This window comes from Tenrec ecaudatus, chromosome 4 (genome assembly GCF_050624435.1).
Source record: "Tenrec ecaudatus isolate mTenEca1 chromosome 4, mTenEca1.hap1, whole genome shotgun sequence".
In the NCBI taxonomy this organism is placed as follows: Eukaryota; Metazoa; Chordata; class Mammalia; order Afrosoricida; family Tenrecidae; genus Tenrec; species Tenrec ecaudatus.
Window position 1 is genome coordinate 23320322 of NC_134533.1, and position 23319 is coordinate 23343640.

Below are 23319 nucleotides of genomic sequence, written 5' to 3' on the forward strand. Positions count from 1 at the left end.
TAGTCAAGGTTGATGGTTATAATTGCATGTCAGACACCTGCCGTTCAGTCATGGTCTTGGTGTGCTGGTCTCGAACATTAAGGCCCTAGAAGTGTCACTGCCCTCAGTGGGTGTGGACCCGAACCTTCTTGAGGCACTCCAAATCTTCATGGAGCTTGTTGTCCTCCTTCACATCTTTCTCACTGCTTAAGAGCCATTTAGAGATACTTACCTGGCAGGGGAGACACCATGATCATGAAGGTGGTTTTCCCAGGGCGAGGCTCACCCATTGCACTTGGGGTGTGCTGACCCCTGCGATTTCCCCAAATGCGGGAAACTCGACTGCATAATTGGTGATATTGGGGGACTGCGTTCGCGCTCTCCCCCGGAAAAAAAAAAAAAAAGAACCACTTAGAATCTTGTGCTGCTGTGGATTCTGGTGATGTTGATCATGCATCTTCTGGGAGCTCTTTTGGTGAGCTCCATGTATGCTTTCCTCAGCACCAGAGGCACATGTCTTTGCCTCACACCCTTAATGGTGTGATGAAAAAGGCTGTTTTCCTCCACCCTTCTATGTTAGTGTTGAGTACTTGCAAAATGTGCTGAATTTCTTGGGCATCGATAGAGATACGGTGGGTGAAGACACCTTTTTGATGGGCTGACTTCACTTGGCATAGTGGTTTTATCTGTATGTTAGCAAGTGTCAGAATTTTCTCTTTTTTTATGACTGACATATCCCATTGTATGTGTATGCTACATTTTGTTCATTCATCTATTATTGTTGGACACATGTAGTTTCTGCTTTTTGGATCTTGGGAAGAATGCAAATGAGAACGTTCATGTACAAATACTGTGCATGTTTCCCTGGTTTCAGTTCTTTTGGATCTCTACCTGAAGCTGGAATGGTTAGGTCTTGTGATTCTATTGATAACATACTGCAAAACTGCCAAATGTTTTTCACAGTGACCATGCCATTTTACATTCCTGCCAGCAATGAATTAAGGCTCCAATGTTATTACATCCTTGCCAATGCTTGTTATTTTCTGATGGTAACCAGTCCAAAGAGTCTGAAGTGGTATCTTACAATGGTTTTTCTGTATGATCACGGATAACATCTTTTTATGTGCTTTATTGGCCTTTTTTTATCTTCTTGGGAGAAATATCTGTTTAAATCCTTTGTCCATTTTTTGGTTGAGTTTGTCTTTTTGTTATTGAGTTGTATCTCATATGTATATATAAAATGGATACTAAATAGACCCTTTAAAAATATTTTCTCCCAAGTGGGTGAAGGGAGACCTGGGTCAGTGTAAGACATGAAAAAATAATAAATTATCAAGGGTGATGGAGGGAGGGGATAAATGAGTAGCTGATACCAAGGGCTCAAGTAGAAAGAAAATGTTTTGAGAATGATGGCAACAAATATACAAATTTCTTGATGTATGTATGGATTGTGATAAGAGTTGTAGGAGCTCCCAATAAAATGACTATCTATCTAAAATGATACGTATATATATATATATCTCATTCTGTAGGTTACCTTTTCTTTCTTGATAATGTCCTTTGATGCACAGAAGTTTTAGATTATGATGAAATCCATTTAGCTCTTTTTCTTTCTGGTTTATGCTTTTGGTGTCACATATAAGAACCTATTGTCAAAAACTGGGTCCTGAAATTTTACTCATATTTTCTTCTAAAAATTTTATGCCTTTATCTCATATATTTCAATCATTGACCCATTTTGTTAGTTTTCATGAATGATAGGAAGTTTTGGTCCAGGCTCATTCTTTTGTATGTAGAGTTAGTTTCTTAGTAACATTTATCTGTTTTCTTCGGCTTTCATTCACTGATCTATCTATCTTTATACCAGCAACATACTGTTTTAAGTACTGCTTTTGTTTCCTTTTCAAGATTGTTTTGGCTCTTTATAGCCCCTTGCAATTCCATGTGAATCTGAAGACCAACTTTCCTATTTCTGTAAAAACGTAGTATTGAATCTGTAGATCCTTTTGGATAGTATTGGCATTTTAACAGAATTAATGTTCCAACTCACGAACATGGAATGTCATTCAGTTTGGTCTTCTTTAATTTTTTCAAGGAGTCATGGTCAGCTGTTTAAGCCCACCAGCCTGCTCCTTGGGAGAAAGATGAGGCATTCTGCTCTGACAAAGATTTGCTGGGAATCAAAATCAACTCAAATGATAATGGGTTTTGTTTAGCAACAGCATTTTATCATTTTCAATATACAAATCATTCATCTCTATAGTTAAATTTATTCCCAAGAAGTTTATTATTTGAATACTATTAGAAATGGAGTTGTTTTCTGTTTTCTTTTTAGATTTTCCATTGCTTGTATCCATCAAGTCATTCTGAGTAGAGCGAATATGGACTAGTACCCTGTTATTTAACTTTTCTGAGTGCATTTGCATCTATGTTAGTTACCCATCTTCATACAAGTTTTATGAAGCTAACTAGGCATGGGCTATTGCTCCTGTTTTACCGAGTTACAAGTTACAACTTGAGAGAGACTACAGTTGACTTGCCTAAAGACAGTTGGAAGAGCTCTCATGGTACAGTGTCTAAGCCTATGCTTAAAGGAGAAAATGCAGCAGTCTTCTTCCATAAAGATTCACAGCCTGGGAACCCCGATGGGGATGGCTCGGCTTCTTTTACAACTTTGTGACCATGGGCAAAGACAGTTGCTATCAACCCCAGTCTTAGCAAGTTTATTGATATCCTGTTTATTTTTTCCCACATTGCAAGTGTTTGGTGTTCTTCCTATGGGCACTTTATGGTGAAACACCATAGTAAGGAGCTGGGCAGAAGAAAGTTCTTGTGACTGATGTGTTTTGCCACCTTTTTTCTAGGATTCTCAGCTCTTCCTGACTTAGACTACTTTAGCAAGAGGTTTGACATCAGTTTTCTCTCTGACGTAAATCACTTGCCTGTAAATGTGATCTAGCAATGTCTTATTTCACATGCTCTCTACAACAGTGAAGAGGTGGCAGAAGAGCTCTGGAAAGTTCTGGAAAGAGACTTGGGTTCCAGGTCTTTTTTTTTTTATACAACGCATCACAGTCCATACATAGATCAGTTGTGTAATGCACATCTGTACATGCTTTGCCCTCATCATTTTCAAAGCATTTGCTCTCCACTTAAGCCCTTTGCATCAGGTCCTCTTTTTTCCCCTCCCTCCCAGCTCCCCCCTCCCTCATGAACCCTTGATAATTTATAAATTATTATTTTGTCATATCTTGCCCTGTCCGGGGTCTCCCTTCACCCCCCTTTCTGTTGTCCGTCCCCCAGGGAGGAGGTCACATGTAGATCTTTGTAATTGGTTCCCTCTTTCCAACCCACTCACCCTCTACCCTCCCATTATTGCCCCTCACACCCCTGGTCCTGAAGGTATCATCGCCCTGGATTCCCTGTGCCTCCAGCTCCTATCTGCACCAGTGTACATCATCTGCTCTATCCAGACTTGCAAGGTAGAATTCAGATCATGGTAGTTAGAGGGGAGGAAGCATTTAGGAACTGCTGGAGGAAAGCTGTATTCATCGGTGCTACATCGTACCCTGACTGACTCATCTCCTCCCCTAGACCCCTCTGCAAGGGGATCTCCAGTGGCCGACAAATGGGCTTTGGGTCTCCACTCTGCACTTCCCCCTTCATTCACTATGGTAAGATTTTTTTTTCTGATGATGCCTTATACCTGATCCCTTCGACACCTCGTGATCGCACAGGCTGGTGTGCTTCTTCCTTGTGGGCTTTGTTGCTTCTGTGCTAGATGGCCGCTTGTTTATCTTCAAGCCTTTAAGACCCCAGACACTATCTCTTTTGATAGCTGGGCACCATCAGCTTTCTTCACCACATTTGCTTGTTCACCCGCTTTGGCTTCAGCAATTGTGTCGGGGGCAGGGGGGTGGGCATCACAGAATGCCAATTTAATAGAAGAAAGTAGTCATGCATTGAGGGAATGCTTGAGTAGAGGCCCAAGTTCCTTCCGCCACCTTAATACTAAACCTATAAATATAAGCACATAGATCTGTTTTCCCATCCTCATATATATATTTGCATGTACATGTCTTTGTCTAGACCTCTATAAATGCCCTTTGCCTCCTAGCTCTTTCCTCTATTTCTCCTGACTTTCCTCCTGCCCCACTATCATGCTCCGTCCCCACCTGGGTTACAGCTATACCTCTTCGTTACCTTACCCTTGATCATTGCCTACCAGGCCTGCCACTCCCACCTCACCACCAATTTGGATCTCTTGTTGTTCCCTTGTCCCTGGGTTTGTTAACACGGGTTTAAGTCTTAATCTGTGTTTATAAACAGTGTTCTTGATTCCACTCTGATGAGTTTTTAGCTTCCACTGGATGCTCTTGCTTTGCTTACATCTTAGGATATTGGTGGTTCTCCAGGGTTTGTGTTTCAAGCCTCTTTTAAAAAAAAAAAAAGCTCTACTTAAGGATGGAGGGCTCAGATGTGCTTCTCAAATGATCAAATCTTTGTGATTATCCCCCATTTGTCTCCTGAGCCTTTGGTCCACTGATCCCTCAGATTGACCTCACTAGAACCCGGATGTATCAGTAACTTCTTCTTCCTGCCTCTCCTTATCCAGTGAATCCATTTTTAAAAATTCCTTAGTATTGCCTGAGATTAGTCTCTAAATCAGTGGTTCTCAGCCTTCTTAATGCCATGACCCTTTAACATAGTTCCTCATGTTGTGACCCCCCAACCATAAAATTATTTTCTTTTTTTCCCTATAAAATTGTTTACATTACTACTTCATAACTAATTTTGCTACTGTTACAAATCAGGTGACCACTGTGAAAGGATCATTCGACACCCCCTAACCCCCAAGGGGTTGGAACCCACAGATTGAGAACTGCTTCTCTGAATGCTTAGAAGCTGGCTTGTTATAGCCTCTTAGTCACCATATTTCTCCACTCGATTTCAGATTACTGCCAGTTGCCTTTTAAAAGATAAATCTGCTTGTTCTCTGGTTTTGAAATATTAGAATCAAGTCCATCATTATAACAGGGAAAGCCCTTCACAGGACCTTTCCAACCCACCTTTTTATTTGCGAATATTTTTCCTTTTCCTCATCTTTTTTCTAACGCTTCCCTCTGTTTTTTCTTCTTTTTTAAATTTTTTTGTTTTTTCTTTAAAAATGATTTTTAATTTAAATTAAAGGGAGCCCCTTTCTACTTTCAAGTGTTATCTCACTCTTCTTTCACCTCCTTTTTAAGTTCGTACAATTGTTTCATTAGGAGGCTTGGTGGCATAGTGGGTTATGCTTTGAGCTGCTAACTGCAACATCAACAGTTCAAAACTGCCAGGCACCCCGCAGGATAAATATGAGGCTTTTAACACCCAAAACAAGTTAGAGACTTGGAAACCCATATGGGCAGTTCTACTCTAAGTCTGAATCAACTTAATGGCAGTGAGTATTTTTGTTTTTAAATATTGTTTTATTTCCCTTTCTGTTGGCTTTCATGCCGCCAAGCTTTAGCCCTCTTTCCACTTGGTCAGTCCATTCAAAAGCCTTCAATATGGCAACTCAAGACTAGAATGCTTTTTCCTTTGGTTCTTTCAGCTTGAGAAATGTCGAGTGTGTTTTCTTTTGGTTTTCTAACTCCAGGTGTTCTCAAACTACCCTTTGAAATCTTTACTCCTCTTTTACTTCATCATTTCTTTCATTTTTCAAAAAAGCTGCTCTACATTAAGAGCAAGTTCAAGCCTCAAGTTGTAATATATTGGAGAAGTCTATGCGCAAAATACTGCATGATACAAGTACCTTCGAAAGAAGATGGAATATAAAGTCACTGTACCAAAGAGAATTGGTCTTTGTTCAGCCATTTCGGGAGGTAGCATATATGACCAAGAATTGGTGATTTTGAAGGAGGATGTTCTAAGTACACTTGAAGGTGAAACATAGGCTCTAAGACTGGAAGTACTCACTTATCTGTGTTGAGAAATTTGGCCAACTGACTGAAAGAGCACTGTACTTTGCCCATTCCAAAGACAGGCAGTCTAGCAGCATGTAGAAGTTAGGGACACGGTGACACCCAGGCAAGTGCAGTTCACACACAGTTGCAGCCGTACAGCAACAGGAATTCAAACTGGGCACAGGAGATGTAGAACATGACATCGAACACTTGACTGTGAAGATCATAACAAATCACAGGTGACATTGTTAAGAACAGGCTTTTCAGAGCACTTAACTGTGCTGTACAGAACCTGTGTGGGTTTTTGTGGTTTAGTCATGAAAGATAAGTGTCCAGGTTATATTCTTTAAGCATATTTATTTACTCAGTCTGTGTGCTGAGCAAATAATCTGAGAAACTAGACTATATGAAGAACCGTGGCATTGGGATTGGAGGACGACAACCTGTGATGTGCAAGGGACACGACCTTACTTGATAAAAGTGAAGAAGATGTCCCTTTCAGGTGTGCATCCTGAAGATCAAAAATACTGCCTTCAGCGTGGATTACACCTCAGTAGCCGCATTATATTAAACAGAACATATTCAATTGGTTAAGGATTTCATTTTACCTTGGTTCTATCAGGGCGCATGGAAGCATCTTATCTCATTGCCGTCGAGTCGGTTCTGACTCGTAATGACCCTGTAGGAGAGTAAAACTGACCCTTTGGGTTTCTGAGGCTATGCATCTTTGGGAGCAAACAGCCTCATCTTTCTGCCACTCCTAGAAGCAGGAGTCAAGAAATCAAAAGACTTATTTTACTGAGCAAATCTGCCGCACAAGATCTCTGAAGCTTTACTACAGTTGTCACCCTGAGGACTAAAGTGCACCAGACCCCAAGCCATGGTACTTTCAATGGTCTCATTTGCATGTGGAAGTTGAACAATGAATCGGGAAGACTGTACAAGATTAGGAGCTACCACAAGAAGAAGCAGTCCTGTGTTGGAAGAATTCTCCTTAGTAGGGAGATTGATGAGATTCCATACGTTGGGCATGTTAACAAGAGGGACCAGTACCTGGAAAAGGACATTGTGCTTATTAAAGTAGAGGGCAATAGAGGAAGACCTGCAAGAAGATGGCTTGACATAGTGACTACAACAGTCAGTTCAGACATAACAGGAATTGTAAAGACGGCACACGTCTAGGCCACGGTGCTTTATTCCGTTGTACATAGAGTTGGCACCAACTCGATGGAACCTAGCAGCAATGATCTTTATGAGAGCTGATTGCTGGGTCTTTTCTCCAGGGAGCCACTGGGTGTGTTCAAACTGCTGACTTTTTTGTTAACACCCAGATGCTTAACCATTGTGCCACCAGGCTTCTTATCCCTAGCCCTAGGTGACCACCACTCTACTTTCTGCCTTGCATGTGCATTCTTGAACGTTTCATCTAAATGCAGTCAGTATGGTCTGCTATGACTAGCTTCCTTCTCTTGATGGAATTCTTTCAAGGCCCCTGCTATCTTCTCCCTCAGCCCTTTTCAGCTTGTCTTCACTCACTTATCTGTAGTTACAACTTTCCTATTTCTGACTTCAACTGCCTCTAGGAGCTGTTTTCTGCAGAGCATTGCCATTTAATGCAACTTTTTGTGATGAGAAAAATCTCTGTTTCTGCTGTTCAGTGTGGGTGTAGTTGCCACTAGCCACATTGAGTAAAGAACTAGGTTTTTTTTTTTTTGGCATGTGACATTTTTTTTGTTTTTAGAGAACTGCACACACTCAACACGTGCGTGCACAAACTGATGCTATTGAGTCGATTTTTACTTCACTCTATGTAGGGTTTCTTAGGCACTAAATTACGGGGACAGATAGCCTCATCTCTAGCTAGCTGTAAGGGGCTGTTGATGGGGTTGAACTGCTAACCTAACTCACAGCTGCACCCAGGTCTCTTTGTAGAGAACACCTCATTTGTCAGTTCAGTGTTTTCCACGTGTATAATTCAGTCAAGACCATCACATGAGTCATGGTGTATGATCAAGGATTTGAAGTTTAAAAATTAAATAGCTGTAATGTGCCTTGTGGCTCCTATATTGCTCAGTGCAGCTGTAAAGGAACATCCACTTCTCTTGCTTGCATGGCAGTGCACAGGACGGGTGTTTGGGGTGGGGGCACTATTCTGGGGTCAAGAACTAAGAGAACACTACCATCCAAACCTGCAGTTCAGAATCAACTGTGTCCAAGCCCCGTCTCATACTTTGTAGGGATTTGCTCTTTGCAGTGCCTTTCCCCTGAAATTCTCCCTACCTTCTCACATCCTCCTTCCTTTCCTTCTATGCTGCAGGCCCCAGTTGTCCTTATCCACAATACTCCCAAGCCAGGGACAACAGCACTTCCACAAATTTCCACTATATCTCAAAGGAATGACAAGGACCCACTAGGTAGCACTTCTCAGAGAGGTGGCTAAGTTCACTGGTTTCCAAGTGGGCTTAATAAATAAATTTAATTTGCAGTCACTGACAGTGAAGAGCTCCCAGCTAGTCGGGTGGTAAGGCACGCATTGGAGCGTGTGCTCTTATTTAGGGATGTATCAAATGAGTGCTATGACCTGGAATCCTTGACACATCACATTGAGAATCTTCTTCACAGGTTTGGAAGTTTTTACCGCTGCCATCGAGTGGATCCTACTGTGACTCATAAACGGGAAGAATTGTTCCTTTGGGTTTCCGAGAGTTTCCATCTTTATGAGAGCAGCAAGCCTCTTCTTTCTCCTGTGCTGTTTAAATGCTGTGCCTACGTTTAACCTCTCAGACCATATGCACAGGAGTGGGGGATATTGCTCTTCAGCCACAGGAACAATTGATGAGAAAGGTTTCGACTTTTTCTATGTGTATCTAGGTGAACACAGGGTTCCTTCTCTCTCTCTCTCTCTGTCTATCTATCTCTGATAGGGCCTCCTCACTTTCAAACTGTATCTTCAAGGAAAGGCCCCATGTTTGCTTATGCCTCAGCTCACACAGTGTCTAGCTTCTAGTAAGCAGGTGTCCCCTAAAGCGTGGGCGGAACCTGTATGGGTGTGACTTATTGTGTGATGTCCACCCCACCTGGAACCTGCCCGAAAGCCTTCTTTCTCCCCTGTACTCGCTGATTCTCTTATAAAATATAATAACTATTGGAAAAATAAAATTAAAACGCACACACTAGTGTTTCGTATATCCTTTTGATTGCAGGTTAAAAAGATAAAATCACATGGTCCGCTTGCTGTGTTAAAGCTTATAAAGTCTATGTTTAAAGATATACCCTGACCTTCGGACCACACGATTTAGCACTGTTGTAGGGCAGCAGTTTGAATGCCATGGCCCTTTAATACAGTTACTCATGTTGTGGTGACCCCCAACCGTCAAATTACTTTCGTTGCTACTTCATCACTGTCATTTTGCTACTGTTATGTGAAACGGTCATTCTACCCCCCAAAGAGGTCACGACGCACAGGTTGAGAAGCACTGCTCTAGAGATAGATGAGGACTTCTCCCATGAAGATGTGTAGCCTCATCCCCACACGGATTAAACTAAACCCTCGTTGGAGTCTCTCAGACCAGGGATGTGAATAGCCGTGTTCTCCGTGCACTGGGGAGTACATTACTGCAGATAGGGGTTGTCGGGGGCTGAGTTGGTTCTGACTCATAGCGACCCTGCGTACAATAGAATAAAAGACCACCCAGCCCACCACCATCTTCATGTTTGTTTTCATGTTTGGGTGGGTCCATCTTGCCCCAGTCTTCCTCTTTCACTGCTTTTATATTTTTTAAACTGCAGAGATGGCTAGCTTAAAATTTAACGTCTTATAATTTGTTTTCCTATTGGACTCATTTTTAACTTCTGGTGTTTATTATTTTCTACTTTCTTTTGGATTGAGACTTTATTGTTGGTGGTGAGTGTTTTTGGGGGCTGGGGTATGGTTTTCTTTACATGAAATCCAGGATAGTAAATCTATAGAGACAAGAACCAGACTAATAGCTCCTTAGGGTTACGGCAGGAGAGATTCGGAAGAAATGGGGCTTAATGATACAGGGATGAAAAAAATGTTCAGAAATTGATTGTGGTGATGATTGCAAACAGCTCCTCTTAACCTCCCTGGCCATCAAAGTTTGTACCCAAAGTGGTACATTATTTTGCATAAAATTAGTTGTTTTATATTGTAGGCCTGTAATTCTTAAGAAATTACTCATTTTATTCTCTCTAGTAGACATTTCAGGTATGTTAAACTTTAATATACAGTTAACATTTACCCTGAGCCACACTCAGGATTACTGCCAGGGAGGTTAAAAATGTATTAAACAAAAAAAAATGTATTAAATAAGAAAAAGTATTAAAACCATTGATTGAACTTTATGATATACAGATTAGATGTCAATAAAACGCCCCCCCCCCTAAAAAAAAAGATGCATAGCCTCAGAAACCCACAGGGACAGTTCTACTTTGTCCTATAGAGTCCCTGCTTTGGAACCAACTCGATGACACTGAGTTTGGTTTGAAAGGGCAACTTTTTGCCCTCTCGTATAAAGAAAGACCTTTTTAAAATATGGAAGAGCAAGCAAGGATGTCACTCTGAGGGTTAAGGTGCACCTGACCCAAGCCATGATGTTTTTAGTCATGTGCATTTGAAAGGTGGGCATTGAATAAGGAAGATACCAATAATTGATACATTTGAATCATGGCATTCACACAGAATGCTGAAAATAACATAGGCCACCAGAATAACAAATCTGTCATGAAAGAAGTACATTGGAATGTTCCTTAGAAGTGAAAATGACGAGACTCCATTGCACATACTTTGGACATATTGTCAGGAACGACCAATCCCTGGAGAACAGACGGTACGCGTGGTGAAGCAGAGAGGCAGCAAACAAGAGGCAGGCCCTTAAAAGAGATGGCTTGATGGAGTAGCTGCTACAGGGGGCTCAAACGTAGCAAGTGTGAGGCTGGTGGTGGCCAGGCTTGGCTCCCTTCTGTTGTGCGTGGGGTCACTGTGAGTCAGAGCTGAACCAATGACACTTAGCAAGGACAAAAGGAGTCTTCTGGCTGTAAATTGGTGACCAGAGGGGAGGGGCGTTAATGGAGTAAGTGTACATAGAGTAGGATTTTTTTGGGGGGGTGGGTGGGTATGGGGAGTATGTTTGGGGGATATAAAAAACCCATGATCTTTCTGAAGCTCCCTCAGAAGAGGGAAAGAGAATATTCTGTTTAGAATCTGGAGTTTGTACTGACTTTCTGGATAATACACAGATATTGACTGTATTATGCCTTTGCACTGGAGAATGATGTCGAAAGTTGAGAAATGGCCCACAAACATAGATGGAAGGCACAGTTTAGGGACAGTTGGTTAGCTCCACTGTCGGACAAGTTAATGAACCCTTGCCTCCTTTATGAAGTAGCTGTCAGCTTCCATAGTATCAGAACATATTTTGAGCACCATATGTTAACCCTTCCAAGAATAGAAATAGGACTAAAGATTAGCAATATTTTATTAAAACTGGTAATTAACGTTGCCGGGGGCAGGTTCTAGGGAGTCACACTCATTGTCTCACTAGTCTTGGGGCTTTTCTGTACTGGAATTGTGGTTTCTGTTGGCACATTAGAATTAGTCTTCCAAAAGAAGCTCTAACAGACTTTGCAACGACCTGCCACAGATAGTTTTAAATTAGTAGATTTAATGAAACAATGCATTCCCCAAACACTTAAAAACTAGAGGGTAAATCAGATACATAGGAGGGGTGGTACAGGAACTTCAGTTGGAATGTTGCTTGAAGGAGAGTGGGTTTAAGCATGTGAACAAGACATCCTCCCCGCTGCCTTTCAGTGCTTACTTTGACCCAGTCACTATAGCAGGTATGGCTAAGGTGACCAGATTTCAACATTGGTAAAGCGCGACACCATTGACGGGGGGTGAGGGTGGGGGTAGTTCTTGATGAAAATTTTGGTCTATATGGAGCAACAAAAATTTTCATAGAACACAAAAATAATATTGTAATATATTTTTTTAAAATTTCAACATAAGTGTAATTTATAAATATAATACATTAAAACGATGTATAGTATTTATTCTTTGGCATATTTCTCATTGGAGTGAAATTTTTTTTAGTAGATTGCTGTCGTTTAAAAGGTCATGAAAATTTTCACAAGAATTTGTTTCACACATAAAATGGCTTTCAAAGTCTCAACACTTAATTGTGATTTTTCTGATGCCCACACTTCATTTACCGTAGGAAAAACGCGTTCAGTTGCAGCATTAGTTCCTGGTAAGGGCAGGGCGTATCCCACAATTTTTAGTGCATTATTGTATGGAGCATGGTTTGTTTCAAAATGATGAAATATTTCTAACCATTTGTTCTCCATTGTGATTTTTGCTGATGTCTAAGATTTAACCTTTTCCTCATCAATATATTTTTTAATAATGACACCTCATTAAAAAGATCATTTTCTGAAACATTTTCGGAAATATTACTATTTGGGAAATTTTGAGTAATATGATTGAATGATTTTTTGCACCTCATTCCAATTAAGTTCTTATTTTAATGTAACCCAATGAAAATGTTCAATATCATTGTAATGTACCGTCCACTCTTCTAAATAATCTACGCAGTTACTATAGATCTTTTTAACGTGATTCATGATATCTGCACAATTTATTGCACCTTGTTCTTCTAGCTGGCCTATACTATTACGGATTTTTAGTGGAAGAAAATTATTTTCTAACCGATCTTGACACTGAACTTTTAAATTATTAACTTCCTTTGCTACTTCGATGACCAAAATTTTGTCACCTTCAATAAGTTTCATAGCATTTTGAAAGAGAGCTGCTTGATTGTGTACAAACTCTAGCCAAATTTTTTAAGATTCTTTTTCAAAAAACTCTTCTAAAATTCTAGGACATTTATCCTGTGATAGAAAGTAGGTTTTCAAAGGATCGTATATTTTCAAAATTCTTTCGACAGCTGGCAAAAGAGCTAACCAGCGCATTTTACTGTATCCAAGTATTTTCTGATATTCGACTTCCGCAGTTTCACAAAATTCTTTTAAGCATTTCAGCTCTCACAGTGTATATATAGAAATAAGAATATATTTTAATGACAATATTTGCCACATCTACGGGCAACAAATAAGCAGCTGTTTGAATGGTGTTATGTATTATGTTCGCTGCACAATCAAGACCAATAATATTTTGATTAAGATTTTTGTTTATTTTATAAAAAATATTATTTGTACCTCTTCTTGCTTTTCCTCCAAAATTTGTGTTCTTGTTGTCTGCATAATATGCAACCATTTTATGTTTTAAATCGTTTTTTCCAAAATATTAATAATGGAACTGAAAATTATTTCAGAAGTTTCACCAGGCACAGATATGAAATGGCACAAGGATTAGTTAAATGCTTGTTGTTTAACTAAAAGACTGATCCACCCAGCCACCAAAACCTTAACCGGCTTTTGTTCCTGTAGAACTTCTTACTGCTATTGAGTCGATTGGGTGACCCTGTGGGACAGGGTAGAACTGCCCTGCGTTCTGAGACTCACCCTTCACAGGAGTAGAAAGCCGTTCCTTCTCCCATGGGGCAGCTTGACTGGTCGTGCAGTCTGCTGACCTTGCAGTTTGCAGCCCAACTCGGAACCATGGCGCCGCTAAGGATCTTTCTTGATGGGACTGCTCTGCTCCCTCCCATGAGATTCCCTGGGTAAAAGGGCCTGTGTGACACCGGACAACAGTACTTCCGAGCATGGCACAAATCAGCATAGGGTGCTGTGGTCAGGATTAAGGAGCAAACACTAAATGGAAAGCTAAGCTGTAAGGGTTATTGAACTTCGGTAGTTTATGGTTTAAATCACAGGCTCCCAAACTTATTTCACCCACCTACCCTCTTTTAGAAAAAAAGTTACTCCACGCAGGGGCTCTGGCAATGAAAAGGCTTTGTGTTATGGCCCACAATCCAGGGGAAAGTACAGGGGTCTACTTTTCCAGGCCCCCGTCTACCCCAATCATTCCACTTGGGGAAGCATTGGTTTAGATGACTGTCAAGCTTAAGTTTGACAGAAGGACTTTGAAATCGATTCTGAATAGAAACGTTTACAGTGTCTGAACCCCCTTATTAAGTAGTAGCATGAAGGCATCAAAATGGGAATATTAAAAGTTTGGTGTGATAAAGATTGGCGGCATATGTGGACATTATGGGATTTGCGTTTAATAAAGAATCTTCCCTGTTAGAGTCATCTGTACTTTGGCTAACTGAAAAACAAAAAAGCTAGAGTGATGGCAACATTGTCTATATTCCTCATAATCACACATGACAGTTTAAGAAGAAAAGCTTCGTCTTGGAGCCCAACTCTAGGGCATTAGGATTCCTCAGGAGATGGCATGTTTGTTCGCGGGCCAGCGTCCTGAGCTTAAGCCCGCTGTCAGCCTAGTGATGCCAATTCATTGCCTCCCTACTTAGGGTTCTAGAGACTGTGAATCTTTTCAGAAGGAGACACTCGTCTCTCACTTGAGCAGTGGATGATGGGTTTGAACTACCGGCTTTGTGAATAACATCCCAACACCTAACCCGTAGCACCACCAGGCCTTCTAAATTATTAGCTTAGAACTTCTTCTGAATCGGGTGTTTCTGATCTAACATTTGTCATTGTGTGCATGGAAGAGATTTGAGTCTTTTCTCCAATCAGTGATCTGCTAGATTTTTAAAAATGTAATTAAAAGCGTGCTTCTGTTTTGCTAATTATGCATATAAATTATTATTATAACTCAGTCTTGCTTTAGGAGCTTTGCTTCTTACATTTCTTGGAGAATTCTCATACTAGACAGAAATGAGTGTCCTATGATGACTCCACTGTGGCTTAGGCTCTACTGGAAATGGTGTCTTTTTGACATCGGAGAACTCTGGCAGCCTGGAGAGAAGTAGTGAAAGAACTAGTAACAGGCCCGTGTAGTACAATGATTTTCTCGGTAAAGGTATTCCTAGAGGAAGGCCAATAGCACGCCTTAGGCCATTGTCTACCTTTTTCTGCCCTAAGCACACAACTGGTGGGTAGCCGGGAATCCTGGTTTGTCCTTGAATAGATAGAATTTGGGAAGGTATAGAAAGAAAGGTTCTTGCCTCCTTGCATGCTTTCCTTTCCATTTTTGAGTATAAATTTTTTAACCTTAAAAAGGTTTTTTGTTTTTTTCCCAGGAAGTAGTTGAGATCTTTAAAGAAAAGAAATATTCCTTTGGAGAGCAGCATGACTATAATAGAAACTTTGCTTTGTCTTGTGCAGCTCAAAGAAAATGAACGGCACCCTGGACCACCCAGATCAACCAGATCTCGATGCTATCAAGATGTTTGTGGGCCAGGTCCCAAGGACCTGGTCTGAGAAAGACCTGCGGGAGCTCTTCGAGCAGTACGGTGCTGTCTATGAGATCAACGTCCTCCGGGATAGGAGCCAGAACCCTCCGCAGAGCAAAGGTGAGGGATAGGAGCAGGCCGAGGAAGCTGCCCCGTGCGCGCTGCCTCCTGACGGCCACCCAAGGAAAAGGACCCTTTCTCACAGCTATATCGGGTAGCCCAAGTACATTTAGTTGCCTAAAGATCAAAGTTAGGGTGACATCATGAGGATACTTTATAAATTGAGTCAAGGGCCACCCTTTGTTCGGAACTCTAAACTCAAGAGACAAGCAAGCGTATGTGTGTGTCTCATTTGCTCTTGGGAATGGAATGACAACAATATTGAAGAAAACCAACCACGTAAGCTGTCCTTAGTGTTTCAGCTAGGTTACCCTGAAAAGAAAAACGCTCGTCTGTACACCCCAGCGGTTCTCTCAGTGGAGTTAGAGTCCTTGCTGGATTTCCTGGTGAACCCAGATGGAGTTTGGGTGGGCATCCTGTGTTGGCAGGTTACAAAATTAACAGAAGAGAGTAGTTTTACAGGCTGGATGGTGGATAAGTCATTGACTTTGCCCCTGTATGCACAGAGATCGATTCTTACTTTTCCAGATGACCATTTCCAGAGTAATTTTATGTGAAAGGTCTTCTACAGTGCAAATCTGAGCAAACGTGGTCATCATGTCTGAAACTAGCTTAATAGGAAAGTAGCATTAGAAGAATGTTTTTTACTTTGTAGCATTGTTAGCCAAAAGGACAAATTATTGTTACTTCTGAAGTGATTATGTCACAATTTAACATCTGAACTGCAGTGCAATTTTAAAAAATGCAGTTGATCGTTCCTGAGAATATGGGGAACATCACCACCTTGAAGCTCAATTCTCAATTAAGCTACAAAGCACAAAATCATAGACCTCAGTCGGTGTCATGTGCTGTACAGCGGTTCTCAACCTGTGGATTACGACCCCTTTGGGGGGTCGAACCACCCTTTCACAGGGGTCTCCCAATTCATAACAGTAGCAAAATGATAGTTAAGAAGTAGCAACGAAAATAATCTTACGGCTGGGGGTCACCACAACATGAGGAACTGCATTAAAGGGTCACGGCATTAGGAAGGTTGAGAACCACTGTGTTAGAAGCTTGATTAGAATTCTAAGACCCCCCCCCCCCAAAAAAAAAGAATTCTAAGACCCTGCGGGTAGGGTGGGAAGGGGGAACAGATTACAAGGATCTACAGATAACCTCCTCCCTGGGGGACAGATAATAGAAAAGTGGGTGAAGGGAGACATCAGACAGTGCAACATATGACAAAATTATAAATTATCAAGGGTTCATGGCGGGGAGCGGGGAGGGAAGGGAAAATATGAGCTGATGCCAGGGGCTTAAGTGGAGAACAAATGTTTTGAGAATGATGAGAGCAATGATTGTACAAACGTTCTTTACACAGTTGATGTATGTATGGATTGTGATAAGAGTTGTATGAGCCCCTAATAAAATGCTTTAAAAAAAATCTAAGACCCAAGCATCCAAAACAGATGCCAAGAACTGCCTGCTCTTAAGCTATTGTATAATGTAATAAATAATCATTATGTTTGAGGCAAGTCATCAATTGGCCATCTATCCTCGGCAAACACAGGTAAAGACTAACCAGAGCTTTTTTCCCTTGCTCGATGAGGGCTAATGTTAATGTCCAGCCATCTCTTTCAATTCCAAATGTCAGTGGAGGAGGGGTAGTGTGCTTTCAAAGAAATGCTCTGATTTTTTGAAATGTTATTTATTGCAGGGTGCTGTTTTGTTACATTTTACACCCGTAAAGCTGCATTAGAAGCTCAGAATGCTCTTCACAACATGAAGGTCCTCCCAGGGGTAAGGACACTCCTGGCCAATTGGGCCATGATGGTTTTGACACTGGGGTATACTTGTCAGGCATGCACTGAAAATCATCTGGGGAAAAGAGGTCACAGCCATAGGAGTTGATGAGTAGGAGGCATTTCAAAGAAGAAGTGTTTGAATCTTGGCCATTGTGACTTCTTGACTGGCCTTCTGTCTTGTCTGATATTTGGGGTGGGGAGGAAGACAAGATTGTCTTATTTTGATGATTCCTCAGTAATTTTTCTGTCTTCAACATGTACAGTTATTCATATTCTTTCCTTAGATGCACCACCCCATACAGATGAAACCTGCCGACAGTGAGAAGAACAATGGTAAGCAGGCCCACTGAGCCCTCTCGTTACAAGGCACTGCTTCACTGGGCTGTGGTCAGGGCATCTGCTCTGTACTGTGCTCTTAAGTAGTCTGTCATCTCAATTGTCTTGTCTTTTTCTTCTCAAATAAGAATAGAAACTAAATGAAAATAGTTAATAGGGAAAACAGTATGATAGGTATTTTCAAATGAACGGGAATGCCCCTGAGAAATACCATTTCCTACGGTGGGAAGGAAAGATGAGCAAGTTAGGGAGGAGAGCTTGAATAGTCAGAAGAAGAAGAAGACAGTCAGTTGCACTCACGGTGGGCTGTGTTCTGCTCCTCTTAACAACCTCCTGTAGAAGGGCATTACTAACAAGAGCAAACATTGCTAAGTTCTAAGTAGGCATTAGCCATATTGATTAACCCATTGATCAGATGAAGAAATAAGTCTAGAAAGATGAAGTAACTGGCATAAGGTCACAAAGCTACCTTAAGTCACCTAAATATTCCCAGTTACACTGACGACTAGAAGAATGATTTCATATGTGTTAATAAGAAAATAAGTATGTCTTAGAGCCAATGAAGTATCAAGATAGAGTGCCAGGACGGCAACCCATGGCCTGATGCCACCTCTGTGTTCCTCTTCAGTAGTGATGTGTCACCCTTTGTGTTTGCTCTCTCAGCAGTGGAAGACAGGAAGCTGTTCATTGGTATGATTTCCAAGAAATGCACTGAAAATGACATCCGAGTCATGTTCTCTTCATTTGGACAGATTGAAGAGTGTCGGATATTGCGGGGACCTGATGGCCTAAGTCGAGGTGGGTACATTTTTAGCCATTTAAAGATGATGATGTTGTGTTGTGCTGTCGCGGTTCCCACTCATATGAGTCAAAAAGTTTGTGAAAAAGTGGAATGAAAAGACCAATGCGTTTTTCCATGAGTTTTTTGAGGTCTCCTCATAGCCTCCTATGTACAACAGATCACTGCCCAGCCCTGCGTCACCCTCACAAGAGCTACGTTTGAGGCCAGTGTTGGAGCTACTCTGTCAGGCCCCCTCATTTGAGGCCATCCTCTTATTTGCTGACCCTCGAGTGTACCGCGCATGTCCGTGTCTCCCCATCTTTGCATAAAAGGAGCATCTGGCTGTTGTTTCGCCAAGACAGATGCTTTGTCAGTCCTTGGCACTGTCAGTGTGGGTGGCCTGGACCAGCATTCCAATGTTTCAGTTCTTTAGTCTACCTTATTTACCATCCAGCTTTTGCGTGCATATAACATGCTGTGGCTTAGGTCAGGCACAGGCACACCTTAGCCCTCACGGTGGCATCTTTGCTTTGTTAATGCTTTTTTACGGGGTCTTTTGCAGCTGATTTGCCCAGTGCAATGCATCGCCCAATAATTTCTTGATGCTGCTTCCACGGCAGTTGATTGTTGATCCACGGAAAGTAAAGTACTGATAACTGAAATGTTTTCTCTATCATGATGTTGTTTACTGGTCCACTTGTGAGGATTTTTGTTTTCTTCATATGCCATACTGAAGATTGTAGTTTTGATCAGCAGGAATTGCTGTGAGTTTTCTTCAGTTTCAGCAGGGAGTTAATGAGTCCTGGTGCTGCATTCTTCATGTGGTGAGCTTCTCGGGTCACCTCCACGCTTACCTATTACGCAAGTGGAATGAAAGCACTCACACCCCCGATAAACACTCGTCATCATTTTAAACCCTTGCTCCATCTGCTTCGTGGTCATGTGCACACATTTAGCATGAGCACAACGAAATCTTCTGGGATTCCCACTCTTCGTACTTTGATGAAGAGCTTCTTTTGACTTGGGTCCTTGGGAACCAGTGGTCGCTGGCCAATAGGAATAAGGAGAGAGTTGGCTTGTCACTTGGTTTTGGTTACCCAGGTACGGTCCTGCCATGAGTCCTCTTGGCTCTTGATCACTCTTAGTGGTCTCCTAGCACGGTTGGCTCACTCACGCACTGCCATCAAGCTGATGCGATTCATAGCAATCCTATAGGAGGGAGTAGACCTGCCTCTGAGTTTCTGAGACGATTGGCTCATTATGGGAATAGGAAACCTCATCTTCCTCCTTGTGGAGTGGTAGGTTCAAACTACTGACCTTGTGGTTTAGCAGCTCACCATGTAAACCGTATGCCGCCAGCCCTACTAAGGAACCTGAACCCTGCACTTCAGTGTCACATTAAAATGCTCTCTTTTTGTGTTTAGAGCGATTCGTAATGGCAAAATGGAATCACTTTCTTCTCCCATTTTATTTTTCAAGAGAAATTGAGGAACATGGTTTCTTCTTTGAACACTTGGTTTTTATTGTAACGCTGGTCACGCTACTATAACGTAACTACTTCATCTACTAACTCATCAACCTCTGAAGTCAGGGACCACGTGTATGTCACTAACTTGATCTTTGGCACCCAGTAAGTGCTCAGTACATATCTGTCAGATAAATAAGCAAAAGGATGAGTTACTGATTCTTCTCTTACCAGGTTGTGCATTTGTGACTTTTACAACAAGAGCCATGGCACAGACGGCTATCAAGGCAATGCACCAAGCACAGACCATGGAGGTAGGGAGCAGATGGGAAAGAGGAAGCCCTTGGCCTGAATGTGAGGCCAGCTAGCTATCCAGTTCAGTAGCATGTGCCTCCTCATAGTACCCTAAAAGTTACCCAGGCCCATCTGTCCCAAAGTTGAAACCTGATGCTTAAATAGATGATAAATCCATGCACATGAATGTATTGGAACTATGTGCCCCTTTGCCATTTGTGTCTTGCTGGGAGGAGAATCATTGGACCCTGAATGAAATAGGATATAGCCCACATGTCACTAGGGAGGGCAGGGTTTTTTCTTTGCCCGGTGGAGGGAATTGACTTTTGATTTTGGTGTTCCATAGGGCTGCTCATCGCCCATGGTGGTAAAATTTGCAGACACACAGAAGGACAAAGAACAGAAGAGAATGGCGCAGCAGCTCCAGCAGCAGATGCAGCAAATCAGCGCAGCGTCTGTGTGGGGAAACCTGGCTGGTCTCAATACTCTTGGACCGCAGTATTTAGCAGTGAGTCTTTGTGGTTGGCTTCCTGCAGTCTGTGCAAGCTCCCAGCTGTTTCTCCCTCTGCCGTCCCAAGCTAACAGGCACAGGGGCACTTGCAACTTCTCGCATTTGACTTAAAATTCAGTTCACACACCTTTCTGTAAGTTCGCTTAGTCGCTGTCTCATCACACACCTCTTAATTGTATCTAGAGATTTTAACCACAATTAAGGTGAAACTCTGATTTCCTAATTTAATGACTTAGAAACATTTCATGTCTCTGCCCACAAGTGAAAAAATTCCTGAGGGAATCTTCTCTATTAGATAGCTCTTCATATCTGCTAGATGTTGGGCGCCATATAAAAATTCTTCCCTAATGAGAAATATAGTTCTTTCAGCCGACTGAGAGATTGAGATTAACATGGACATTATTAAATGGTAATTATAGGTATATGTCTGATTTCATTATTCCTAAAAAGATTTTCTTTCATGTAGCCTTTCTTGGGGTGAATGTGAGTCATATCATCCAGAAAAGAACATCAGGCTCCTGTTTGCTACTTGGATTTCCTAGGTCTGCAACACAATGCCTTTCCTGCTCTACCCTCAAAGAACTGATCTTTGCAGTGGGGTCTTCTGAGCCAGAAAGAAAAGATCTGGACACCTGTGAAACTCCCAGTAAAGGAAACTGCATGGGCAGTTCAAAAAAAGCACACAGTGGAGTAACTAGTAAAACCACTCAGTGCTCATCCTTTTACGTTGATTGTACATGGCAGAGATGGTCTGCTTTGGCTCATTTGATCCTGTGTTTTACATTGTCAGAAGACACCCTTGTTTAGCTTCTCTCCTCAGGAGGTGTTGGTGGTCGATAGAGTTCACCAGTGAAATAGCTTCTGATTGCTGGAATATTGCTCGAAGTTGAAAAGAGGGTTAATCATCTTGGATAATATGGAGCCTCCGAAGAGCAAATTCTCCCTGTTGTCATTGTTGCCACTTTCCATACGGGCACAATGATATGTTCAGAGCTTGGTTTCTTGTTTCAGTTAGATATGCCCTGAGAACTGTTCCTAGTTAGGAGGAATGAAAAAGTGTCTGGTACAGTATGCCCAAGGTATTCAAGAAGCCCAAAAGGAAGGAAAGGTGCTTTGGATAGTGTGTTGGTATTAGATTATTTTCTAGAACCTGCACTCCACTGACTAGAGCTGTGGTTCTGCTCTCGTCTGGGGTTTTTGTTTTTCCCAACTATCTTTATCACTTTATTTATATTACTATGCTTAAGTTACATGAACGAAGGGTAAAAAAGACAACCAAGCAGTTCCTGGAAAACTTTCCAATCCAGTCAGCACCAATTATGTGGGATGGTAACTAGGAATGGTGATGTCTTTGGGTCAGGATTGACAAGGAAGAATGGCTCTTGGCGCTAGGGGTCATCTCCAACAAGATTATGGCGTAGTGGCCAGCACAAGCCACAGTGACACTGGACTTTTAGCTCTGGTCACAGATTCGGATCTCTGCTCTGGACTTCTGGTTTTTGTGGAACTGTAGATCCCTTTGAAAAGCTGGTCAATATTATGTGCAGATGCACCTCTCACTCCATTTCTGAAGGTTAGCAAACTTCATCTTGAAACCCATCCACCAGCTCTGGCCTTGAGGTACTCATGATGGCACAGAACCCTGTGAGACCTTTGTAGGATTGAGCGACAGGTTGAAGAAAGGACCCAGGGTATCCACTCCCATCGCTGGTTTTGAATGGAACACAGTCTTAGCTCGTTAGTTGGTTCAGTGGAGGTAGTGGTTACAAAGTAAGGTCATCGACAGGTCCTCTTGTTGTGTGCTATCGCACCACCACAACCGTTGATGAGAATTTATAGTGATGATTGTGGTTGATCATCTGCAGGGCACACCAGTTTTCAGGGCAGACATAAGATAGGGCTTCCTATCTGGGAAACAGTGCTGTAATCATGGGTTCGAGTGGCCAGTCAGAGGTAACTTGTACAAATTGCCCTAGAAGGTGTGATATGCAGTGGCTTTGTGTGTGCATGATGAGTGTTGTGGTGGGAACGCCTACATAGTGAGCAGGCTGTGTGGCTGTAACAAGCCTGGGACGTGGCAGTCCTCCACATGCACATACTCGTCACAGCTGGCCCCACAACTGCTTGAGTGGGACTTGTTTTCCCCACTCCACTTCATCCTCTGCGGTGTTGCATTCTGCTGCCCAAAAGACGTGCGCTTGCCTCGGTACTCAGTAACATAGTATCTTCTGTGCCAGGGCTTCTGTGTTGTCCTGTCCTGTGCTGTCAGATGCCTCGAGTTTCTGCTGTGCTTGCTTGGGTTCTTGGCTTCGACTCTTCTCTCTGGGGCCTCTGCACTCTCGCTTTGCTGTACTGTAGAGTCGTCCCAGATGCAGAACCAGCCCTCACTCTCACTCTTGTTCTGTTTTTTGGTGTAATGTCTAGCTTTATTTGCAGCTCCTTCAGCAGACTGCCTCCTCTGGGAACCTCAACACCCTGAGCAGCCTCCACCCAATGGGAGGTAAGTGTTCTGTTGCTGTGGAGGAGCCGCAGCCGCCAGCCAACCGACCCAGCTCACAGCCATCTGAGAGTTTTGCAACACCCATCCACTTTGTGCCTTAAAAGGAGCCAGGCCAGAGTTTTGTACCCTTCATGCAGAGGGGGAAAAAAAAAAGAAAATCTTGCTCTCATCGCATAGAGCATAAGATCAGCGTCCCAGGACTCGGGTGCCTTGTCTCTGTAAGGTGGCACTGTTGTTGCTGAGTGCTAGATCTTGCC

General features: G+C 42.2%; 1 protein-coding gene and 1 non-coding gene across 5 annotated transcripts in view; both read left to right on the forward strand.

Moving 5' to 3' along the window:
- The window catches only part of CELF1 (CUGBP Elav-like family member 1), a 92118-nt gene that overhangs the window by 58015 nt on the left and 10784 nt on the right, over positions 1-23319 (forward strand). For 2 of the 4 annotated variants that reach the window (XM_075545727.1, XM_075545728.1), the window contains exons 2-8: positions 15201-15388; positions 17088-17170; positions 17460-17508; positions 18175-18309; positions 19992-20071; positions 20398-20559; positions 22999-23062. In XM_075545727.1, coding sequence (XP_075401842.1) covers positions 15211-15388; positions 17088-17170; positions 17460-17508; positions 18175-18309; positions 19992-20071; positions 20398-20559; positions 22999-23062 — 751 coding nt within the window. In that variant the 5' untranslated portion in view covers positions 15201-15210. Of the gene's footprint in view, positions 1-15200; positions 15389-17087; positions 17171-17459; positions 17509-18174; positions 18310-19991; positions 20072-20397; positions 20560-22986; positions 23063-23319 lie in introns of all 4 variants that reach the window. The other 2 variants (XM_075545725.1, XM_075545726.1) reach the window with 1 other exon arrangement.
- Positions 204-367, forward strand: LOC142447493 (U1 spliceosomal RNA). Its single transcript, XR_012784191.1, has one exon. It is a non-coding gene; the product is annotated as a U1 spliceosomal RNA (small nuclear RNA).